Source organism: Leptonychotes weddellii, chromosome 3 (genome assembly GCF_054177405.1).
Source record: "Leptonychotes weddellii isolate Sample4059 chromosome 3, ASM5417740v2, whole genome shotgun sequence".
NCBI classification, from domain to species: Eukaryota; Metazoa; Chordata; class Mammalia; order Carnivora; family Phocidae; genus Leptonychotes; species Leptonychotes weddellii.
This window is the reverse complement of record NC_138371.1, coordinates 81,430,617-81,455,999: the sequence shown is the minus strand read 5'-3', so window position 1 is coordinate 81,455,999 and position 25,383 is coordinate 81,430,617. Positions and strand designations below refer to the sequence as shown.

At 34.2% G+C, this 25,383-nt stretch overlaps 1 protein-coding gene across 1 annotated transcript in view; it reads right to left on the bottom strand.

Annotated features, from left to right (window-relative positions):
* The window catches only part of LRP1B (LDL receptor related protein 1B), a 1,719,891-nt gene that overhangs the window by 196,341 nt on the left and 1,498,167 nt on the right, over positions 1–25,383 (bottom strand). Inside the window, exons 53-55 of the mRNA XM_081815486.1 lie at positions 18,150–18,349; positions 4,128–4,316; positions 3,158–3,306 (exon numbers count right to left, since the gene is read on the bottom strand). Coding sequence (XP_081671612.1) covers positions 3,158–3,306; positions 4,128–4,316; positions 18,150–18,349 — 538 coding nt within the window. The remainder of the gene's footprint in view (positions 1–3,157; positions 3,307–4,127; positions 4,317–18,149; positions 18,350–25,383) is intronic.

Below are 25,383 nucleotides of genomic sequence, written 5' to 3'. Positions count from 1 at the left end.
TTTACCAGATTTTCATGTTTATTTTCAATTCTAATAGAATTCTTACTGGTATGATTTGCCTATTTTATTTTTCTAAAAATCCATGCTAGTCAGGGGATATATCTTTGGTTGCGTTCATAAGATGTTAAAAAATAAAAAATCCTTAGTAAGATAAATTTAAAAGGTAACATTTTTTATCAGAATGCTAAATGGTATGATTCTGAAATACTTGGATTATTTGCTTCATTTCAATTTCAAACCTCACTTAAAATTGTGTTTCTATGAACTGACTTTTCTCCAAGAAGTGTATAGTAGATAGTTTTTTCTCTCTCACTACAACAGAAAAAAAAAAAATCATCAGTAAATGGCTGCATAAACCCTAAGACTTACTGGGATAACCACTGATGGATTGCATTAACTGTTCTTCATTAACTTTTTCGTAAAAATGAAACAAATGAACTGATATCTCTTTTCTTCAGGAAGTACTGCTGACAGCAAAGATAGCGGATCCACAATTTGTGTTGTTATTGTTAGTGTTCTGTCTCACTATTGTTGAATTTTTTAAATTAAAAAAAAAACTTATGTAAAAACACTATTGGGGTATTTAAAAGTTATATCTATATATCTATATATCTCTCTATATATGTATATTTTAAAGATTTTATTTATTTGACAGAGACACAGCGAGAGAGGGAACACAAACAGGAGGAGTGGGAGAGGGAGAAGCAGGCTTCCCGCCGAGCAGGCAGCCCGATGCGGGGCTCGATCCCAGGACCCTGGGATCATGACCTGAGCCGAAGGCAGATGCTTAATCATATCATCAATGATACCAAATTAGGAGATAATTTAATTATATGAATAATATTTTTCTGGGTTGATTTAGGTATTCATTTAATTGATCTGATTTTTTTTGCCATTGAATAAACATAATTATAGGTTTTCTTATATAATAATTTGAAATATTTTATTCCCTTTATGATTACAGGAAGGCTGATGCTTTGAGATGTTCATCTGTGTGTCAAGCATCCTTTGGCTTTGCTCTGTTTCTGGTTGGCTACAGAGGCTCACCACACTGTAAGTGGCTTAGGCAGGCATCATTGTTCCTACTAAGTCACCTAAGGCCACAGTGTTAGGCACCAACAGAGGGACTCTTGGACCCCACCCCGCACACCCCTCTGCCAACAAGGGACTGAGGTTATTTCAGAATAACCTTGAGTTTTTTTTTTTTTTTAAGATTTTATTTATTTAGTTGAGAGAGAGAGAAGGAGAGACAGTGAGAGAGTACAAGTGGGAAGGAGAGGGAGAAGCATGCTCCCAGCAGAGCAAGGAGCCCGATGTGGGGCTCGATCCCAGGACCCTGAGATCATGACCTGAGCCGAAGGCAGAAGCTTAACTGACTGAGCCACCCAGGTACCCCTAACCTCGACTTTAAGCTGGAAATTTGTCTAAACTAAATAGTACAAACAGGAATTATATTTTAAAAGTTTTAAGAACCTGGGATTTCTCCCTTAAATTTTCTCTCTAGGAATAATTAGGTTGTTTATTTTGCCTCTCACAGTGACTTAAATCTCCAGTTCTCTCAAGATAATGTATTTTGTCTACACAAATACTTAGGGGATTATAATTAAAACAATACACTTTCGGGGCGCCTGGGTGGCTCAGATAGTTAAGCGTCTGCCTTCGGCTCAGGTCATGATCTCAGGGTCCTGGGATCGAGTCCCGCATCGGGTTTCCTGCTCAGTGCAGAGCCTGCTTCTCCCTCTCCCTCTGCCACTCCCTCTGCTTGTGCTCTTCTGTCTATCTCTCTGTCAAATAAATAAATAAAGTCTTTAAAAAAACAAACAAACAATACACTTTGTAAAGAAAGAAGAAATTGTGGCCTGTGCTTCCAATTACACATCAGAATCTCCTGATGGCAGCTCACACTAATTGCACACATGTCCTTAAGTGTGTTCTAGTCACACCCCAGGACAAGGGCAGTAACAACACTTACTATGTGCCAGAAACTTCTCCCATTTAATCTCCATAAGAGTGGCCTGGAAATATTAGTATTTCCATTTTAAAGATGAGAAAACTGAAGCATCATGAGAGTAAGTAAAAAACCCAGGATTATTCAGCCAATTTCAAGCAGAGTCAGGGTCACAGTCCCAGCGAATCTGGCTTCAGAGTCTGTGCCCTTAACTACTACACATACCGGCTACCTCAAAGCGGTTTGATGGTTGGCATTGTACAGTTCTTTAATGGTGATACTCATAGTGATAACTTGAGAAGCTGGGTGAGCTAGTATTAGCTTCTCCATTCTGAAAATAAGCACACCCAAAGAGGAATTCAGTGTTTTGCCAGGATGCCACTGCTAGAAGTGGAAAACCAGCAGATTCAAAACACAGAATTCTAAGAACAAATTTTAGCTATGTTCAAAACAAATCATAGTTTCCTTGACAATTTTATCTTACACAACAGAGTGACTCAAATATAAAAAAAATCAAATCTTATAATGTCATAGGACTATTATCCAAAATTTGAAAGTAGTAATATCAAGTCCATGTAACTTATCATTGAGTGCACATCTTAATATCTTTACTAGAAATAATTACATGTTGAAGAAAAAGAGGTTTTGGGAGGAAACTATTTAGATCATATAATTTTTCAATTAAAAAGTCTAGAAAATTACTTTTGTCCAATTCATCTTTTCCATTACCACTTGCTCTGAGGAATGGGAGAGGGGAAGAGATGGTGACACAGTAGATTATCTAGGAAGATTTGTTTATTTGTTTAAACTGTATATATCTTTGTCTTCACCCTATGCCACAATCACCCTGGCTTCTTGAAATAGATCAGATCTCTTCTGATGATTCTTCTAGGTCCATTCTTGATTTGAACCATTACTCTCTATGGAGCTGTGTAAAAATGGTTTTCAGGGTTGTTTTTGTTTCTCTTTTTGACCTCTATTTGTACCTCCTATTTCCTAAGGTCTCATTCTCAGGATGCACATCAATTGCTTTTCCCTTACTCTATGACCCTCTATATGATGTATGGAATGGTCATCATGCTATGCTATGCTAAACAACAACAACAAAAATGTTTCAAAATGGCTTAAGCCAATAAATAAAATGCAGGCAAAACCTTTATAACAGCTTGATAATACATTTTATGAAATAATTTCAAGACCTCTACTCACCTGACTGGCTGTGCAGTTAGATAAGCAAGTCCTATTGTCGGCTGCAAGATAGAAGTTGGTGGGACATGCACAGGTATGAGTCTTTCCAGGGGCTAAAAGGCACAGATGACTGCAGCCACCGTTATTTATCATACAGAGATGTTTGGAGACTACAGATGAGAAAGAAAGAGCAAAACAGAGAAATCAAGGCCAAGATATAATATGGGATTAGAGACAGGGCATTTAAACTTCATAACTTGTAGAATTTTGTAATCAAGAAGTCATCAAGTTCATAAATGTAATTGTATTTTGTTGTAAATTCTATTCATTGCCCAATGGCATTCGTTTTACTATTAAATAATTTTAAGGATGTAGTTCCACAAAAACAAGCATTTTAGTAGAAAAAAAATTGTCCATCAGAAAAATATAGACTAGAAGCATTTTGGATGAAGACATACATATGTTTAGAAATATAAATGTAAAATAAAACAATGAAACAATGATTTACAACTAATAGTGTAGTGGGTTTGTTTTGTAAGCAAAATAATCAAACTTTTATTCCATGAGCCCTGATAGAATTTTTACTAGACATATGCCTAAAAAGCTTGATATGTTTCTCATTTGTAGAGCCCCAAAGATACTTAAATATAATTCCTTTCACCCAGCATTCCAGAAAGTAAGGATCCTATAACTATTTTGTAAAGAAATCATTTCAAGAATGCATTCTCTACTGCTCTAACTACATTTACTGTCATTTCAACTTAATATTTCAACAAATTAATAATTCTCTGTACTATTATTGAGCTTCTAATCATATTCCTTAATAGACATACTTGAAATCAGCTGAATTCATCCTATACAGTTATGCTAAATAATGAAATCTGGTACTTTTTCTCAAAAATAAATTTACACTTAACCATGGAGGAAACAAAAATGGAATGTTACTAAAAGATGTTGATGAGCTTATGGAAATCATGGAAAGAATAATTACCATCGGGTTGTCTATAAGAATGATACACCTGGATATCTGTGATGGCATGCCATGAGTTAATCAGTGAGAGTCTGTCTGCTCCCGAGGTTTTATGGGCACGGCTGAGTGACTTGGTTTTCCCATCAGTCCAGTAGATGTAGTCTTCAAACAATGTTAGTGCAATCACCCCTGGAATATCTTGATTAGGGACTGTAATAGGAGATGGTAAGATTAATGTTCAGTCTTGGAAGACTGCTAGTTAAAATATTCAATACTACATGGGCTGACAGATACAACTGCTACAGAACTTCATGTGAATAATTGCTGTGACAACTGTCAGGCCAGCAAGGTTCTTTATTACCGGTTAAGAGAATGCAGGATCTGGTGCAGGAGTTTACTTTGCTCAGAGTTTGCCTGATTCGGCCACTGGGAAGAAGTGAATGCAATCCTGCTCACGAGTAATGGCTGCTTCACCAGAAACAAATACCACCCAATATTTAAAATATATATATATACATATATATATCCATCCAGTTGCTCCCAACTTAAGTCCTTACATCTACAGGTCATTGACTGCTTTCCCCCATTTCCAAATTGATTAAATCATATATCCAGGATGAAATGTTTATCTACCTGGAGATAGAATGACTATAAGACTACTATAAACTATTTTAGTCACTGAGATTTTATGAGTATTTTTACATGCAAGATGAGCTGGGATAGGGATGGAGGAAAGTAAGTGTGACAGACAACAATGTATCAGGCAGATTTAACAGTCATAAAACTGTTTAGTTGAAGGTTAAAATTATTTCATAATTATATTTTCATTATAGGACTAGGTTTAAATGTAAATAGTAGATTGAGCATCACAAATGTGAATTTTTCATTCAAGAGATTCCAGGGTCCTATCAGGCACATGAGATATGATAAATTTGTTTGGTGATTTAAGATTAAGTAACTTTAAAATGTGGTAGAGTTTTCTTCAAAAAAAGTTTCAAAAGCTATCAATAAAGAAAATGGAAATTCCTTAATTTGCACGAACATTACAATGTTTCTCCATATTTATTTTCAAATCTACTTTTAGAAACTCTGAGAAACTCTTCATTAATGGAAAAAAGGTACTGTAAGTCCAGTAATAAGTACTTTTTTGTAAATTGGATTTTCATGACAGAATTAATGTTTGGCATATTCCTCATCCAGGAGTAACTGAGACACTATCAAGATTTCAAATACAATTTGTTATTTTTATTCAGCTGGGTCAAATGTGATCAGAGAATTCACTATGACACAAAGAAAGTAGAAATAAAAGCAAATAGGTGACACTTTAAACCACTGATGACTATCACTGTAGGGCCTGGACAGAAATCCATCTCAAAACAGCTATTATGCCTATGAAGGAAGTAAAACTCAAAAAAAAAAAATCCATGTGTACACTTTTGATGCAAGTACTCAAACTGAATTATCTGTGTACTGCTTATAGACATGGAGCCTCTTGCTAGAATAAGTGGAACTGCATAGAAAGATGAAGAGGATACTTTACCAGAATGAATCATATCTGAGTTATTTACACAAACTATTCCCACTTTCCCTTTCTGGCTGTATAAATTCATTCCAGAAAGATAAAACAAATGTGGCAAAATTTTAACAACCAGGTGAATCTTGGTGATAGGTGATTGTAACAGTCTTTCAACATATACGTATGTTTGGAAATCTTCAAAATAAAATGAAAATTGGCAAAAAAAAGTTGAGAGAGACTCAATTCTTATTTCCTTAGATGTAAAGGAAATAATTAGATCATTAAATATGGACTTAAAACGTTAATCATCATTTTAAATAATTTCAGTTCACCAGAGATTCAATTAATTTATACACAAAAAGTGGAGTTATTGTATGAAATTGCCTATTAACATCTCTAACGTTGCATAGTCTTTTTCATTATTCAGTAAGTAACTTATAGCTGACATTTGTTAAGTACTCAGGTACCAGGAAGTTGGCAGTGATTTTCAATGAGTGGGGAAGGCAATTCTGGCCCCACAGCAAAGAATGGTGAGGCCCAAATATTAATAGTTCTGAGGTTATGAAACCCTGCAGTAGGAGATATACTTTATACACCTTATTTTAATTAATATGCATCATTTTATTGTATAGTAGTAGACAGATCTCACTTCACAGATGAGAAAGCTAAGATCTGGAAAATTTAAGTATCTTGACCAAAGAGGGCGATTAAAAACTAGTAAATGAAGGTACTGATATTTAAATCTAAATCAGACTCTGGTTGCTGAGTCCTTTGCCATTTTCCCTACTAGCACTGCTTTCAAGAAAGCCAGCCTTGCGGGGCACCCAGGTGGCTCAGCTGGTTAAGCATCTGCCTTCGGCTCAGGTCGTAATCCCAGGGTCATGGGATCGAGCCCCGCATCAGGCTTCCTGCTCCGCAGGAAGCCAGCTTCTCCCTCTCCCACTCACCCTGCTGTGTTCCTTCTCTCGTTCTGTGTCTCTCTGTCAAATAAATAAATAAAATCTTAAAAAAAAAAAAAGAAAAAGAAAGCCAGCCTCGTAGGCTAAAGTACTGTTATAGATTGAATTGTTTCCTTTCTTCTGAATTCATATGTTGAAGCCCTAGTCCCCAGGATGACTGTATTTGTAAACAGGTAAGAGTGGGGTCCTAATCCAATATGACCAGTGTCCTTATAAGAAGAGAGAAGCAGAGACACCAGGGAAGTACACATACAGAGAAAAAGTCATGTGAAGACATAGTAAGAAGATGGCCATCTACAAGCCAAGGAAAGAGGTCTCAGGAGAAACCAAGTCTGTCACCACCCTGGTCTTGGACTTCCAGCCTCTAGAACTGTGAGAAAATAAACTTTTGTTTAAGCCACCCAGATTGTGGTACTTTGTATGGCAGCCTTAGCAAAGTAATACAAGTATATAAAGCAATAAGACCGATTTTGTAAGCTCCATGTGAAAGTGGGTGGGGCAGAGGGGGGAGGGAGAGGGACAAGTAGACTCCACGCTGAGCCTGACTAGGGGCTCTATCCCAGGACCCTCATGACCTGGGCTGAAACCAAAAGTCAGATACTTAACCAACTGAGACACCCAGGCACCCTGAAAGTCAGTTTATTTAATTACTTGATTGAAATTACATTATATTTTCAGACATGGGGCAATTTAAGTACTGAACAAGTTTGCTATCTCTAAGTTTGTAATGATTAACCACCAGAAAATCTGTTATCAGATAATCAGTATAAATTTATGGAGATCAGGAAGGTGAACTCTTACTTCAGAAGAAAGATGGCACACAGCTGAAAGTACAGAAAATGTAGAAAAGGTCAAGGGGAAGAAAATTAGTCCATTTGCCCAAAGTGACCATCTGTTTGATTTAATCCCTTGTTTGATATTGGGGTAAAGAACAGGACTGTCACTCTTAGCTTTATAAGCCCACTCTCAGGACTGCTCAACTGGCAAACATGTTTATTTCCCAAACACATCAAATACAACCACCAGAGTATTTTTTCTAGAGAAAGCAAAGTAAAAACACCAACTTATGTTAACAAGGGGATATCTAGTCCCACATATCTAACACTATAGTAGCTCCAACAATCTATTCTCTAAGAGATGGTGAAAAGTTCACTTCATACCACAAATAATGCCAATGAAAATCAAGCCAAACAAAAGAAAGCAAAACAAACACACAATCAAACAAAATCTTTTTATATCGTCTTTCTAGGAGTTCAGCTCACAACTCGGCAGTATACCTTATTTCTTCTTGAGGACTTAAACCTCTCCAACAAGTTATTTGACTATTTGCTTAAGCTTCTGTGAAAAAAAAAAAAAGCCACATATTAACTGCTAAATGTAAGTATAAATAAATGAGTGCCATGTTTGTTTTTCCATCACCAGATAAGAATTCAGCCCACATGGAAGCTAAATGAGATGTTCTGAGCCAAATCATCATATATTTTGGTATAAGAAACTTCCCTGATTCAGAATGAGAAAAATAAAATTGCTTATTTTTGGCTGTCTCCTTATTTATTTTCTTATTTTTACTTTGTAAATATGTGCATTTGTATGTATACATGCATTTATATATTACATATGTGTACATTTGTAATATATCTATTATACATATAGTTATATATGTATATTCATATATAATTCATAATAAGTACATAACAATAAATAAGTCATATAAACATTAATATGGAATGTGATGGCATGAGAAAAACGTTTAACAAATTCACTGAGATGTGGCTGTGTTTATGGAAAAAGCAGTCACTGTTTTCTCCAAATAATAATGGCTATCCTTTTTAAGAGAAAAAAATAGTATGACCGATTATCATATATAAGACTGCACTTGCTTAATTAAAAGAAAATATGAAAAATAAACTTAAGGCACACTTCATTTATAGGTATTCAGTAGACATATAAAATAAGACAGAAAAAAACAGAACTATTGCATGGGCTGTAACAGGTATTCATTATATATTTTAATGCTGCTTTCTGCAGTTAAGTCTCTATTCTGGATAACAGCATTATTTATTTTACTATTTCCAGCATTTCACTCAAGTACTAGGTTCTTAATTTTTATCTTATAGCCTATATCTATCAGAATAAAGAACTTGGTATTTGGCAAAAAAATACATCAAAGAATACTCTTTGTGAAGTTTTCTTTTTTTAGTTAAGTCGGATGATATCTTATTAACATTCCTATTAATTACAACAAATAGAAAAGGTGGCAATCCAGAATATGCTTTTGGCTTAACCATTGCCTCACAGTTAGAGTTATTCTATTATAATACTCTTGATTATTGATTTTTTTTGATAGCACTCATCATGCTAAACAAGTATATTCCTGGATAATATCATTCTAATTTTGTGTTTCAACTTATCTAGTTTAAATACTTAACAAAATGCCCCAATTACACAATATCCATCTTTCGTAGAGTTAAAATGTGGTAATTGGTGCTACGGGTAGGATATACTATTGGGATAGTGGCAGATTCAGCATGACTTTGCCTGGTGGGTTAAAATAGAAATTTCACTACAGGTGCTCTCTCTCTCTCTTTTTTTCCTCATATCTCCTCCAAGATTTACTTTAAGAATTAAATGTGATTTTAAAATATTATTTTATATGCAGCAATCCCTACAATTCATTATTTTAAAATTAATATAAAAACTTTAGCAATATTTTCTAAAGTAAGACAAATTTCATAGAAAACAACCACCAAATTCAGTAATTATTATTATAAGTAAATCAAAATTACAGAGTAACTTGAGCATTACTATTTCTTTCTTTTTTTGAATATAAAGAATTTATGTATTGTTTGGAAGAAAATACCCAAATGGTTGTCACTGTATGACTGATTAGGTTTGGAAATTTAATCTAAAAATTTAAAGTAAACAAGGATATCAAATAAAACATGAAATTTTGTCAACTTTTTCTTTTTAAATGTATTTTAAGACTCCCATTTCTTATTCTTGGTGCCATTATCCTAAGTAAAGGCTCACATTCCCTTACACCTGAAATATTGCAAAATTATTCTAACTTTTTCATTGTTTTTAATCTCTTCCAATCTCTTTTGTGTCAGTCAGGTTTCCTGTAGTAAACAGAAAATACATTTTTAAATGATAATTTAAAAGATTTTAATAAATGAATTATTTACAGAGGTGTGGGCATGGTCAATGGACTGATGATGGATTGTTTTTTCCTACATCTGTTATTAGAACTTGGTGACAGCTATACCTAAGGGGAAGGAACCACACAACAAGAACAGTGATCATTCAGTGGAGGAGCTCAGCCACTGCCAAACCACTGTGGTTGGGCCTGAGGGAAAGGAAATAAATAAATATTCCAACGTCTTCCTCCATCCACCATCCAATCTCCTGTCAACCCCATGGGTACAATTCAACCTGAAGTCAGAAGATGACAGAGCCTGGGTGATGCAGTCCACAGAAGACTGCATTCTAGCATTTAGATCATGGCAAAGAAGTAAAGGTAGGATAACCTAGAACTCCATTCAGTCAATATTTCCAATTTTTTAAACTCTCACCTATCTCTTCTCTAATCAAAAATCATCAATGACACCCATTCCGTAGGCAGGTGCAAACATTTGAGCTTGACGAAAACACTGTCTTCAGAAGAGAGGATCAAGATGCTCAGCAATCCTCTATTCTGAGAGACCCTGACACTAACCATTTTTCTTAACATCCTTCTAGAAAAATAATGTACAACAAGCTATGTAGAGAAGTTGGGGCATAAATTAATGGAGCAGAGCATGAAAACAAAAAAAAAATGGAAGAAATGAAACAAAGAAAAACAAATAGCATCGAAAAAATAAGGTGAGATTAAAGGAAGCCTGCAGAAAGAATATAGGCTGATAAACACATGATAAAATTAGATGATGGAAGAAAATGGTTTAACGTGCCAAAAAAAGTGGGAGATGCAAAGCAGTAGTCAGTAAGTGGGTGGATAATGATTTTTAGTTTATGAAGAACGACAGAGAAAAGTGGGTGGGAAATTGGCCCCAGTATACTAATTTCCGGACAATGACTGCTGAGACAGTAGCTGTAGCTACAAACACCCCATCAAAAAGAATGTGCTTTATATAACCTTAAGGCCAAGGACATTTATTCTTTGTCAGTAATTATGCATCCCCTTCAGTGTTATTGATTGTAGAGTCCTTTTTTTAATAAGTATTTCCTCAAAACCATCTATAAAAAGATACAAAATATTTCATTTAATATTTGCCTCCATGAACATTTTCCCTGCCTACTCTTTAATGCAAACCTGCTTAATGGTAATAGTATTATAAATAAAATTTCAGGCAAATGGATCCAAAGTCCATTGTTCAAAGTGAATAAAGGCATTAAGAAATGGCAAGAACACTAAGGATATCCAACATTTCCAAATACTATGATAGAATTTCAAATTTATTTTTTCCAGTATAAACATAATCTTTCAAAAAGTTCATCCATCAGTGAAACCTTAAATGGGATAAGAAATAAGTTTCTTCTATTCAGTATATGCCATAGTGAAGAGCAGATTTGAGCTGCTACTACCTGGGAATCTATTATATGAGACTGTCTTTTAAATACTGACACTGAGCAAATGTCCAAACAATAGTTATATGTCCCCCCTTAATGCATTAGTTTATACTGGGACACTTAAATGTATAACTTTTTGAAACAAATGTAATGTATGATGGCAAATATAGAAATTAATGCTATACTTAAAGTTCTTCTTTAAAGCCATTTGTAAGAGGCTAAAGGCATTCTTTGTCCATCCTTTTCTGTATTTTTTGCCTTTTTTTCTCCACCTTGTCACTTCAAATAATATGTACTCTCTATATAGATTAAGAATATGTGGTTTAATATAATTCAACCACTTCCTGGTCTCACCTACATATTTTTAAAGTTATTCATAGTAGAGGTCAAATATGGCCATTTCAATATTTAACATCTGAAAAGAGTATTTCTGTTAATGAATGTGAGAATTTATAAAACAGACAATGTGAATCATCGTACATTTATTTTGAAAACTAGACTATGCCTATATGTATTAGCTCTTGACCAGGACACTGCTCTCCGGTCTCTAAACAAAGCAACAGAGTTTTTCTGCTGGTGATACAAACCTTCATAGACATTTGGCAATGTGTTTTCAGAGCCGATGACCAATACTAAATACAGGAGTTATGGTATTCCACACACACATGCATTAGGAATGTGTTTGAGAGTCCTAATGATAGGTGGAGCCTTAAAAAAAAAAAAAAGTACTTTGCCTTTGGGACAGATATCAACAGAGCCATTTACATGAATTTAGTATCTGGTCTTCCCACATTCCTACAATTATAAATATGGTTCTAGAATAAAAACAGAGAAGAGTGTAATATGTTTCAAGCATTTTAAAACATTCTAGGTAGTCCTAAGAATAAGTAGGAGTCGGTGAGGAAATTGATAGAACAGTCTTCTGTCCCAGTTCCAACCTCAGCTAAATTCCTCTAAGAAATATTAGAAAATCCCTGATGAAATAGAAGCCCCATTCTCTGGATAAAAACATTGAACCATACTGTGGCAAAACAACATGCTTAAATTAGAGAGCAACCTGGACCAAAGTCAGATCTACTGATCCCCAGTACCCCTCTGCCTCCAATTTAAGATGGGTCAGATTGTTGAAAGTGGCTGAAAACTCATGCTAGGGTAATAGTTAAAATTTCCCATTTAAAAAAGTATGTGGATCATATGTGGCATTTGCAAAATAATAATCTATTTAAGCATATACACAATTTAATGTAACATGTCCTATTAAAGGAACAAAACTGAAAGACATGATTGACACTGAAATTCTAAGACTTTTTAGAAATGGCAGTTAATTTCAATTTATTTTACTGTTTCAGGAACATTTCTATAGTAACTGAATTGTATTTTGCTCCCTCCCATTAACTTTTATTGTATTGTAAACAGCACATCAACACTGTTGGCATAAAATAGCCTGTGAAGTTCTACTGTTCGTAATGGACTGTGAATGATAGGGATTTTTTTTTTTTCAAAAGTACTGAAATGAAATATCCTACTAAGAAAGAAACACTCTAGAATATTGTAAAGTCAGAGGGTGGTGTTTATTAGATTCCTTCCCTTTTTTGGTGAGTTTCAGTGTATATTTAAATATTCTAAAGACCCAAATGCAAGAGCTCCTGAGTTTCAAAATAGATGAGTGCAACATGCTCCCTTTGTCTTTTTCAATGTGTTTCCCCTTCAGAACAAAACCCATCGTATATATATTTATGCTATTTCACCAGCAGCATGCTGAGATCTGGATTCCTTTTCCAACATTAATTAGATGATCACTGCATGGGTTATGATTTGGATTTTTAAATCCAAACAGAAAACTGCCCCCTCACGACACAAACTGGATTCCCAGAGCAGTAAACAAACAATTGATGCGGACTACGGTATTGACACTTCAATGTGAGGACCTTCAGGTCTAGGAGTATAGAAACAAATGAAGAGCCATTGTCAATGTAATTGCATGAAATTTTAAACAATTTGTCCACAAACTAAAAGACAGTTCAGTGATAAACTGTAGTTTGGAATCATACCCAATGATTACTCTTCAGAGAAATTAGCAGTTATGAGTATATATTTTTCCAGCATGCTGGATAAAATATGTACATGACCAACTGATTTAACACAAGGTTAAATCATTCAGGGATAAAAGGAGAGTATTCTGAAAAAAAAATACTAGAAAAACCTGTTTATTCTAGATAAATTATCAGGTATTCTGAAATGCTTTTTAGGGAAAGATACAATGGAGGTTGTTTAATCATATCCTTAGAATTCCTCTTATGCTGACCCTTTTGTTAAAATTAATGTACCTCTCATCAAAACAGAGCTTTTCAAGAAGAATCTCTAAGTTATGCTTAGTTTGGTACTTTTTAAACTCCTTTTAAAATGTACAAATATATGTGAAACTATTAAGTCATCAAAATAATGTTATTTTTTCCCAGCTAAGTGGATGATAATATAAAACATTCACTTAATATTTGCAACTGAACCACCAATATTTGTTATTTTAAGCTTACAGATGCATCTCTCCTATTTTCTTTTCTTTTTTTCTTACCAAATAACTTTTGAATGTAATAATTTATCTCCATCCCCACAGCTCTAATCACTTCAAATATTTTCTCCTAAAATATTTTAACAGTCTCTAAAGTAGTTACCCTTCTAGGGTCTTTCATTTTCCATGCTGTTGTCAAGTCTAATGATAGCACTCTGTCAACTAAACACCATCAGTGGCTCCCTATGACCTAAAGGATAAATTCAAAATTACTTAGCATATAAGACCTGTCACAATCTGGCCGATATTTGCCCTTTTTCATCTAGTTTATTATCTCCCTCTTATACAACTTCCAATCATAGCCAAATTGTGTAAACTCCATGCTGTTTCAAGACTCTATTACATCTTTGCACATGCTGTTCCCTCTGTGTGAAGAATCCTTTATACATTTCCCCATATGGAGAACTTGTACTAAATCTCTCAGATTTCTCAAAGATTCCCTTACTTCAGCAAGTATATTCCTCATACCCCTATCTAATTTATGTTTTTACTTGTATATCTGTTTATTGTTTTGGTTTTTTTTTTTACCATTAACTTCTAAGTCCTTTAAAAACACAACCTTGGTCATCTTTGTAACTTGAGAGCCTAGCATAAGGCAAGTCATTGAAAGAGACATCGGTAAGTGTTTGTTGAATGAATACATGAATGAATGAATGGGCAGATCTAAAGGGAAGAAATCAGAGAAACTTAAAAAAATGAACTAATGAAAATTTGATTTAAAATAAACTGTTTGACTCAGTCATCCAGTAGCATGTATCATATTCTATGGCATCATTATAGTAAATCATATTATTATAAAATTATTATAGTAAAAACCAGAAGAATGATATACACAGGCATTCGGAAGAGGTTCACATGGCTAAGATTGCATGTAGATGCTCCAAAGCTGGCAAATTGACTGTTTATTTGTTTATTTAATTTTGCAATGTGGTGTTTAGACTAGGTAGGAAGATGGTTTGGGGTAGAGGAGGTAGCAGAGAAAGATGGATGGAAATTCTTTTTTTTTTTTTCTTATTTATTTATTTTTTATTTTCTTTTAAAGATTTTATTTATTTATTTGAGAGAGAGAATGAGAGACAGCACAAGAGGGAAGAGGGTCAGAGGGAGAAGCAGACCCCCCGCTGAGCAGGGAGCCCGATGCGGGACTCGATCCCGGGACTCCAGGATCATGACCGGAGCTGAAGGCAGTCGCTTAACCAACTGAGCCACCCAGGCGCCCTGGATGGAAATTCTTAAGCAAACTCTAAGTCACATGCACCTTGGAGGCAATCTGACCTATTGTTTAGGGCATAGAATTCTGAATTTTTAGAAGTTCTTAGGCTGGATCAGTAACAATAAATTAATGCTTCATTTATGAAATTACTGCATGGTTAAATCCCAGTATGTTTGGAAGGGAAAAAAAAAAACTGTCAGGGTTTATTTTTCCCCATTATTAAGGTTTGGCTTATCAAAAAGAGCCATAATTCTGAAACTTCTCAGATACCTTTCATGTTCTCCAATTACTTTGTCATGAATGGCATAGCCCACTCTTTTGTTAAGTTTTGGTTTTACTTTCAACAAGCAGAATAAAAAAGAACAATAACACTAGTCTGGTTAACAGAAAAAAAGAAATCAGTGACCAAACTAATGCAAATCTTATCATTAATGTCAAAGTCTCATTTTCCACCTCCACATATGTAATTAAGAGACGACAGCATTCTCTATGTCTTTATGGGGAAAGTATGAGAAGTAGAAAATGGTACTCCTCTTCACAAACAAGGCAAATCTCCGTGCTCAGCAGGGAGCCTGCTTCTCCCTCTGCCTCTGCTGCCCCTGCTTGTGCTCGCTCTCTCTCTGGCAAATAAATAAAATCTTAAACAAAAACAACAACAACAACAACAAAAAACCCACGGCAAATGAATGGCTCTCTTCTCATTGGCTGTGGAACTGACATAATTTAGGCTGCCTACAATTAGTAGCTCATTAGTAACTACTAGGTAATTGTTGGCTTGCATTCAGATATTGGCAGATGCCTGATAAGACACTTAATGAATTTTTCATTAGTCTTTCTGAGAAAGCCTTCAGGAGAAAAAATACTTCTGATGGCAGCAGCTCTTTCGGTTTCTTTTGCTTCCCCCTTGAGCCTCCGAGTATTTTCAAAATCAAATTTTAAAATGTTAATGACATCATACCTAGGTTATCTTCCAGCCAAATATTTTACTCTAATAAATTTAGTGCTATTTCTCCCTGCTCTGTATGTCCCTCTACCCAAAGTCACCACCAGTACTGGTGCAAGACACTTCATTTATACAAATTTATTTTTGTATTAAGTTTTCAAAGCATTAGTCACAGTTATCTGACATAATTTCTAAATAATGAATAGGGAATGGAAACGATAGTTTCTAATAGACAACATTTTTAACTACAATTTGTGTTCAAACACAAAATCTCGAGTGAAAATAGGCAAATATTTGATGCTGCAAATATATTTTTAATATTCATTTATCTAACCAAAAATGGTTTAAATTCTATTGTACAGTGAAAGTTTTTGGCAGAAAGTAATGTATTCACAACAACCTAGCACTTTATATAGATGCTAAAAATAGATGGGTTCATAGTTACATGGGGAAAATACTGACTGCCACAATAAAACTTTCAATTATATCATCTAAGAATGTTGCTGAACATTTCATTATTCATTCTTCGGAGAAGATATAATTGCTGAATGCTAAGTGTGATTTTGATTTGTCAACATTACTTTTCCTTTAATTAAAATCCTAAAGTCATCTTTAAATAATTCTTCACTCAAATTGCATCCTGATGAGTTTCTTTATCTCTATAATTGGATTGCCAACACCTAAATAAGTGACTCCTCCAACTGCATGTTCTTGCCCTGAAACGAGCACCTCTAAAAGCTTTCTGCCAGCAATTTTAGTAAGAATGATCTATTTGTTTAAATATCAGCTGAGGGGGACTTAGGCAAAATCATTACGTGGTGTGACTTCAGTGACTTTGATCTCCTTCATTTTTATTTATCTATTTATTTTTTAAGGCAATGGCTTCATCCTTCTCAGGACTCCACACTGGCACACTTTTGCATGGCCTTACCTCACAGTGAGATTATTGATAATCCTCTCTTATCCTCTCCCCCGTTTTCCTCCTGCCAGGGTTTTGTTCTAAGCTTACTGCCAGGGAAGAAAGCAGCCTGAGAAGCTGAACCAGGCTACTGTGTGGGCTTTCTTTGGGACCTCTCTGTGAAACTTGTGCTATTTTACTATTTGAAGATAAAAACACCTATTAACAAAGGTGACATTAGGTCAATAAGGATCAATTAAAAAAAAATCATTTATCTTCATTCTAGGAAAAATCTTATCTTTACACATCTGAAATATTTTGAGTGTTCACTGGAATCATTTGTGGTTTCCTTTATATCCCTGTCATCTCCAGCTGCACCCCATTCTCCTTCGGCATGTCCTTCTCCATTGCTTTTTTGAAATCCCTCATCCTCAGCTCTTCTCCTCTCAGACTTCTCCCTCCTCCCTAATTGTAGTGTCACTTCCCTCATATCCAATTGCTTCATTCATTTGTTTTATATTTAGAGTTTTTTAATCTACTCAGAGTTATAAAAAATAGAAAATTAAAGTATCTGTAGAATTTTACATTTGTTGATATTCAAATAATCTCCTGAATGTTACCGTAATTTGAAAGCTGTTTTCCATGTTAACTTTGGTGGCCACTGTTGATTAGATAACAATAAATTTAATCATGTGTGCAGTATAATTGATAATTTTTGAATACTATTACGTCACTGTCTTTAAAGAACTGTACTTTTACTTAGCATTTTTTTATTTTTTATTTTTTTAAAGATTTTATTTATTTATTTGACAGAGAAAGACACAGCAAGAGAGGGAACACAAGCAGGGGGAGTGGGAGAGAGAGAAGCAGGCTTCCTGCTGAGCATGGAGCCCGATGTGGGGCTCGATCCCAGGACCCTGGGATCATGACCTGAGCCGAAGGCAGACGCTTAACGGCTAAGCCACCCAGGCGCTCCACTTAGTATTTGTTTTTTAAATAAGCCCTACCAGTGCAATAATAACCTTATGTTTATAAGCATGTAACCTCCTGTTTCAATTCAGTTAGGATGTAACTAAGAAAAACATTGTTCAATTACCATAAAAACTATTTAGAAACATACAATTAGAGAAAATAATGTGAAAATGATTTTTATACATGATTACAGAAGTTCTGAATAAATATGCCTAATTCTTATTTACCAATATTGTTATAAGGGAGTATAATAGTGTAATCTTAAATTATAAAATGTATTTGAGAGAAATTATATATGATGAATACATATAAGTGTGTAATTTCTTTTTTTTAAGCATGTGCATATTTTCTAAATGAATAATTTATGCACTGTTAAAATACTGAGTCATTGGTGCTGCTGGACCAACCTTTGTGTCTATGAGATCCATCCATGTTGCTAAATTCAATGTGATTTTCATCAGCCCAGTAGAGTCTATGGTTGACATAATCTATTGTTAGTGCCATGGGTCTAGAAATCTTGGTTTCTATGACAACACTCTGATTGGTTCCATCCATTCCAACACGTCCAATGTGAGGATACTCACAGCAGTCAATCCAATACAAATACCTAGGAAAGAAAATCAATAGCCATTTGTTTACACTCAGGGAGTGAAACATCACACAATATTTCACTTATTTACTCAGCTATTCCCCAAATTAATTCATTGTATCTCTCTGAATTATAACTTCTAAGAAGCATATTTTAAATGCAAGCTTTTCTTATGATTTTTATTAAACATACAGCACACTTTGAAATATCCATATAATTTTAAATATGTTTCCTTTAGCACACAAACCCATATATAGAACATATATTATTTCTACAAGCATTCACAAATTACAGATCCCTAAAACTAACAGAGGCAAACCTTCAAGCTGCATCTGTAATGTTGGAGGAATAAAACTATCCACATATATGTATTTTTTCTTTTGGGTTCATTACCAATGAAAATTTCAAAATGGGGGCGCCTGGGTGGCTCAGTTGGTTAAGCAACTGCCTTCGGCTCAGGTCATGATCTTGGAGTCCCGGGATCGAGTCCCGCATCGGACTCCCAGCTCGGCGGGGAGTCTGCTTCTCCCTCTGATCCACCCCCTCTCATGCTCTCTGTCTCCCATTCTCTCTCTCAGATAAATAAATAAAAAATCTTTAAAAAAAAAAAAAAAGAAAATTTCAAAATGATTCATGGAGGAGTACATTATATTTGCCTGAATCTGCATTGTTCAACGTGGTAGCCTTTAGCCAACTGTGACTCTTAACATTTAAATTAATTAAAATCATATAAAATTAAGTGAACTGGATTGTTCCTCAGTCATACTAGCCACATTTCAAGTACCCAATAACCATATGTCACTTGGCTATCATATCCAACAGCATAGATACAGAGCACTTCCATCACCACGGAAAGTTCTATTGGACGGTACTGATTTCAATTATGTTATTAGAAGTTCTAGAGTAAGGTATTTCAGACAGTAGTTAAAAAAAAAACAATAAAAGGAAGAAAGTTATATTGGTACTAAAACTAACTGAGTTAAACATAAATATTGCGCCCTGGTAAAATATAAATAACTTATAAGTGACAGAAATTACTGAGATATTTCTATTTAATTAAACCATTTATTTTTTTCTCATAGTAGAAAAAGTCACTTTATCTTGTTGAATATGTTTATTTCTCTATATAATTCAAGATTTGAATTAGAGGATCGTTAATGTCCTTTTCACAGTCCAACACTAAAACAAACTTATCAACCCAATTTGTTTCCCCAGATCCATTCTTTTCTTTTTAGTAAGTATAAAATCACTGGCAATTAGTTCTTCATAGTTGGAAGATGTGTAATTAAAATAATATGGTATGAAGATTATTCTATATGGTTTATAACTGGCACATTTGGTTTAAAATCAAAATGTTCCTTAAAGATAAATTTTCCTCATACGTTCTGACAGTGATAATTATGTTTAGACATTTTAACCACACACTATAAGAGAAATAAAAGATTTGAGGAAAACCATTTATCAAATACTGGGCTAACATAAATAATCATTGTAAGAAATATGTGCATTTTTGTGTTGACAATCATTTTTGGGGGTTCTGCAATAAAGGCAGGGGATAGCAGATTATAAAGATATTTTTTTTTCAAAGATTTTATTTATTTATTTGAGAGAGACAATGAGATAGAGAGAGCATGAGAGGGGATAGGGTCAGAGGGAGAAGCAGACTCCCCACCGAGCAGGGAGCCCGATGCGGGACTTGATCCCAGGACTCCAGGATCATGACCTGAGCCGAAGGCAGTCGCTTAACCAACTGAGCCACCCAGGCGCCCCTATAAAGATATTTTTAAAAGTTCTTTACTAGCCAAAATATCATTGAGTCCTAATTAAGCACGGCACTTAAAGTAAGAAATATGTATCTGATAAGGTCTAAACAAAAGGTAGACTATTGCAAGCAGAGATTCAAAGAGAGCTCTGAGAGTGAGAATTTAAAAACAAATTTGAGTCTGGAAATACAACAGTCAAGTTTGCATAGAGCAATATTGGACTTGCTATCCAGTGCTTATGTATATCTATGGTAGTTCTGAGCAAATTTAAAAATTTCACATCAGCAGATAATAATAGATACCAAGCCTTTTAGAAATTGATTAAATGTACTGTTTCTTTAAATCTTGAATTATTTTAAGTTATTTAAATCTTGAATTATTATATTTTTATTTTGAAAGCAAACATATGTCAACAAAATACATCTAGAAAAACACAATCTATTCCTTTCTAGTAAATTTATGGAGGTGCACCTTGCTGTCTATACTAGAGATAATGGCAGTATAGATAAAAAGGAAGAAAATGAATCAGAAAGAAGTAAAAATGCAAAGATAGTTTATCTTACTGAAATCAGAACATTCCTCCTTGGCTTACTGTCTCTGAGTCTTGGGAACACTAACATAGCAATGTTTTCCCCTAATAGATGATATCATGTATATGCTAGCTTCTCTCACACGGGTCAGATATGACCAAATATATTTGGGCTTCTATACAACCACAATGTTTTTGAGAAGTAAATATAAACAAATAAAAATTTAAAGTAGTATTTCAATAACATTCTGTACCATTACAAAGTATATGTCCAATTTGGCTTAATTAGAGGCAGTATTCATATACTATACATGCACTTGCACTTGCAATTCAAACATCCCAAAAGTAAAAAAAAAAAGTTTTCTCCATCAAATGTTATCAATAAAGTATTGCAAATTATTGGATGTGAATAATAATGTTTCTGGAGTCATTAAGTAAATTATGAATTCCAAATGGTCTGACATCCATATAACAGAAATTTAAAATTATTATCTATAATCTGAACTTTTTTTTTTTGGCTGGTCCTATCACCATCTTGAGCCAAGATATCAAGAACAGGAAGAGCATATTTCATGGAGTCTGACATCTGTTACATCATTCCCAGAAAGCTCACTAAGAGTTTTGAAATCCTGTCCCTGCCATACAAGCTCTCCTTAAAAAAGGCACAAATATACTTCTCCCAATTACTCCCCACCATTAAAAAATGTGTCACTTCAGCTCTAGTTGCAGTATTTACAGTCCCACATTTTCACTTCTGCACTTCCATGAATCACTGGAAGAGATCATTCCTCTTCAATTACATAGATCTTTTCATATAGACATAATTCACTTTGCCTCTCCATTCTCCACAAATTCTTCCCTGACCACATTTTTCCAGATAGGTTTCAAGATTAAACATATTTGAGAAATGCTTTCTTTAACAAAATAAGCATCATCTTTTTTTATTATTATTATTGTAAAAGCCTTTAATATGCTTTAATACGACACGGTGTTTCTCTCAGAGGGAGGTATGCTGTCCCTTTCTTTATCACATAATCTTGGGTGATAGCATTTATTTTCCTAGGATAGTTCCTAGGAAACACACTTTGGGAAACTGTGCTTTAGCTCTTTCTGGTCTACAGAATTACTTTTCTTTATTGCATGTGTAATCGAACAACACATATGTTGTGAACAGAGGAACCCAAAAGCACTAATGATGTAGATTCTCAGGCCTCATAATCAAAGAACCTACCTTGATTCACTCAGCTGGTATAACAACTCTAATAAGCCCCAGAGCCATTCTTAAGTAGATTGAGAACCATATTTTGAAACAATAATTTTTTGAGGCCATATACCAGATACTACTTAGAACGGGGAACACAGAGGTAAACAGATATGATTTTTGCCTTTAAAGATCTCTCAGTGAATGCAATAGAGGCGGATGTAAAACAAATGAAAAAAAAAAGTATTATGATAAAACTACTATGGAGGCACAAAAGAAGAAATGATAACTTTACTAGATGGAAGAAAGCGTGAAAGAAATATTGTGCTCACTAATAGTTCTTTCAACATAAATCTTATCTTCATAGCTACCTTATAAAGGTAAGAATAATCCTTATCTCCTTCAGATTTTACAACAGAATATAATTTAATTGAAGATTTTAATGTGTAACAGGTCATAAAGATCATGTGGCCTAAGACCTTCATTTTACTGATAAACTGAGACCATATAAGATTATGTGTGTTGTCATAATCTATTATGATAGTGATACAGTTGGAGCAAGGGCTCAGGTCTCTAGATTTATAGACTACCTTTTTCTTTAAGCCGCACTATGTAGAGCCTTAGGGAAATGAGCTCTAGAAACAGATTAATCAGGTTCAAATTTCGGGTCCACCTGTAACTAGCTGTGTGAATCTGGCCAATTAGCTTCTTTGAGCCTGTGTTTACTCACATGTTGAAAGAATAATAATAGTTCCTCCTCATAAGATCACCATGAGGATTAAATGATAGAATATAGGGAACAAATTTAGAACATTGATAAACATGGAGTAAGAGTTTAGCAAATATTAGCTATTACTTTTTATCTGTACTAGATGTAATTTACATTTCATATATATGTGTACACTCCCTCTCTATATATATTGGTTTAATAATACCCACTTAATAGGTGACCTGTTGCATCTGGATTGTGTGTATAGTATTATATAATTTGTCTGGATTTTTTTTTTCAGATTTTATTTATTTGACAGAGAGAGAGAGAGCGAGCACAAGCAGGGGGAGTGGCAGAGGGAGAAGTAGGCCTCCTGCTGAGAAGGGAGCCTGATGCGGGGCTCGATCCCAGGACCCCGGGATCATGACCTGAGCCGAAGGCAGACACTTAACCAACTGAGCCACCCAGGCGTCCCTAATTTGTCTGGATTTTGTGTTTTATTACATGATTTGTCTATTTAAGTACTCATCAACCAAAAAAATATTATGAAAATATTCTATTGCTTTGAAGAAAAGTATAGTTTAACTCTTTTCAGGTATGAATGAATCTTCATAGACACCAGATTTCTCTCTCCTTATGGGTACCCACATTTTGATGGCTAAATTTCATTTCCTTTTCCATATTTAAGCCCCATTACCATACATTTTTTCCAAATTTTTCAATAAGTCTGTACCAGACATTCTGGTAATTTTAACATCTGAAATTCAACTTCTTAAAAACTACCTAAGTACAAAATTTGCTGTAAATAATTAAAGCTGAAAAATGAAAACCTCAGTGAAAATGTCAAAAGCAGAGTTCTAAATTTCATCCATATAATATGTAATGTTTACCTAAGATCACATCTGAAAACCTTCAGCTCCAAATAATATCTATTCTGTAAGTTATAACAAAGTGTGAACATAGAAAACAATATTTACTGTAACCATAACAATAGGCTTCTGTGGTTCCTGAGAATGTCTTTTATAGTTTAGTATAATATACTATATTTTTTCAAAAAAATTAAAATAGAAATCTGCTCTCAGTTTTTACTATTTTTTTTCTGAATTCAGGAAATATACTCAGCGACATTTCTCCCAACTGCAATTATTTCTGATTTTGAATTATAAATAAATTTTTCATACTCATTTCCTATATGTTTTTGACTAAGTATGGGAATATAGGTTTAAAAATTGATAGAGAAAGGATTTTTTACGTGACTGTTTATTTTAATAAAATATTTTTATTTTCCCACAGAAATCAGAAACTGAGTTTTCATTCCTGGTATGCCTTTCATTCCCTCACAACAAAAGTTCCCTTATGACTTTTCTCCTTGAAACATGCAGGTTATTTACATACTGATGTATTGGTTTGGGCGATGATGCAGGTAAAATGTCCCTGTAACTATACCCCATTTGCTGTGTACATCCAGTTGCCCATTTATTATTTCCTTTTGCAGTGAAGTTAACAATCTCTGTGTTCGGCACAACCAGTGATCAAGACACGGCCTTTTTGCTAAAGAACTTACTTTCTAGATGGAGAGAAAGACATTTACACCAATAATAGTCATATGTACACCTGAAACTAATCTAATGTTTTATGTCACCTCAAAAAATAAAAATTTAAAAAAATTAAAAAGTCATGTAATGATGTGTGTTCAATATGTGGGGACTTCTTAGGCACAGCTGGGGAATGTTTCACAGAAGAAGTGATATCTTCTGCTGTTGTTGGAAAAATGGGAAGTTGTTGCAACTAGAGGAAAATCAGAAGGGCATTCTAGGAAGAAAGAATGACATAAGGAAAATACAGAAATATACAATTTGTCTCTTTCAAATTTATTTGCATTATCATTATCCATATTGGCAATAATGGATACAGATACTGAGTTTTATATGAGTCCTTCAATATACTTTCATTAAAATATATTTATAATTCAAAATCGCACCTAGTATTATTTTCTTGTGGTATTGTTAACATACTATTAGAAAAGGAATCCAAACAAAAATATTCTTAATAATAAGGCATGCTTGTAATGATTTTGTTTCCAAAAAAACTCATATCTACATTTAAAATTTTGTAAAAAGGCTAATTATTAAAATGGAAGAAACTATAGTTTTATCTTTATGTTTGTTTTCTTATTCCTGTTTGTATAGCTCTTGAAAAACATGCTCATGATCCGAGATTATTTTGTTACTGAAAATTCTAATGTGATATAATAGGAAAAGTATGGGACCAAAGCTTGAAAATTGGGTTAAATCCCCAACTTAATATCTTACTACATAAATGATCCTGAGAAAATCACTTGGCCATTTTGAGGCTGAATGTTCTTTCTGTACTTTAAGGATAATAGTGAAAAAAATAGTATCTTTCTCACAGACTCGGAAAACAGTACAAGCAACTAAAGTGATAAAATTCAGACACAGTTTTCAAATACATGGAATTCTAGAGAAGCGGTTAGTTATCTTCATTATCATTATTATAACATGGGAACTCCAATCCCAATAGGTTTACAAACTGATCATCTCCCTTTCTTATCTCTGCCCCTTTCCTGTATTCCTCATATTCTAGGGAAACATTCCTCTATTTACCTGTTTGCCGGAGCCAGAAGTCTTAATAAGGTTTAGTTTGCTGTTGTTATTGTTGTGGTGTGTTGCATTTTTATCCCTAGGTTATTTTTTGCTCTGCAAAGAAGTCTGGCATCAAAGTTTCACAAATGTGTATACTTAAATTGTTCCAATCATGAGTTCTTTCAATTCCTTGAATATGCCGTGCTCTTCTACACATCTTTGCTTTCCCACAGAGCTTGTTCCTTTT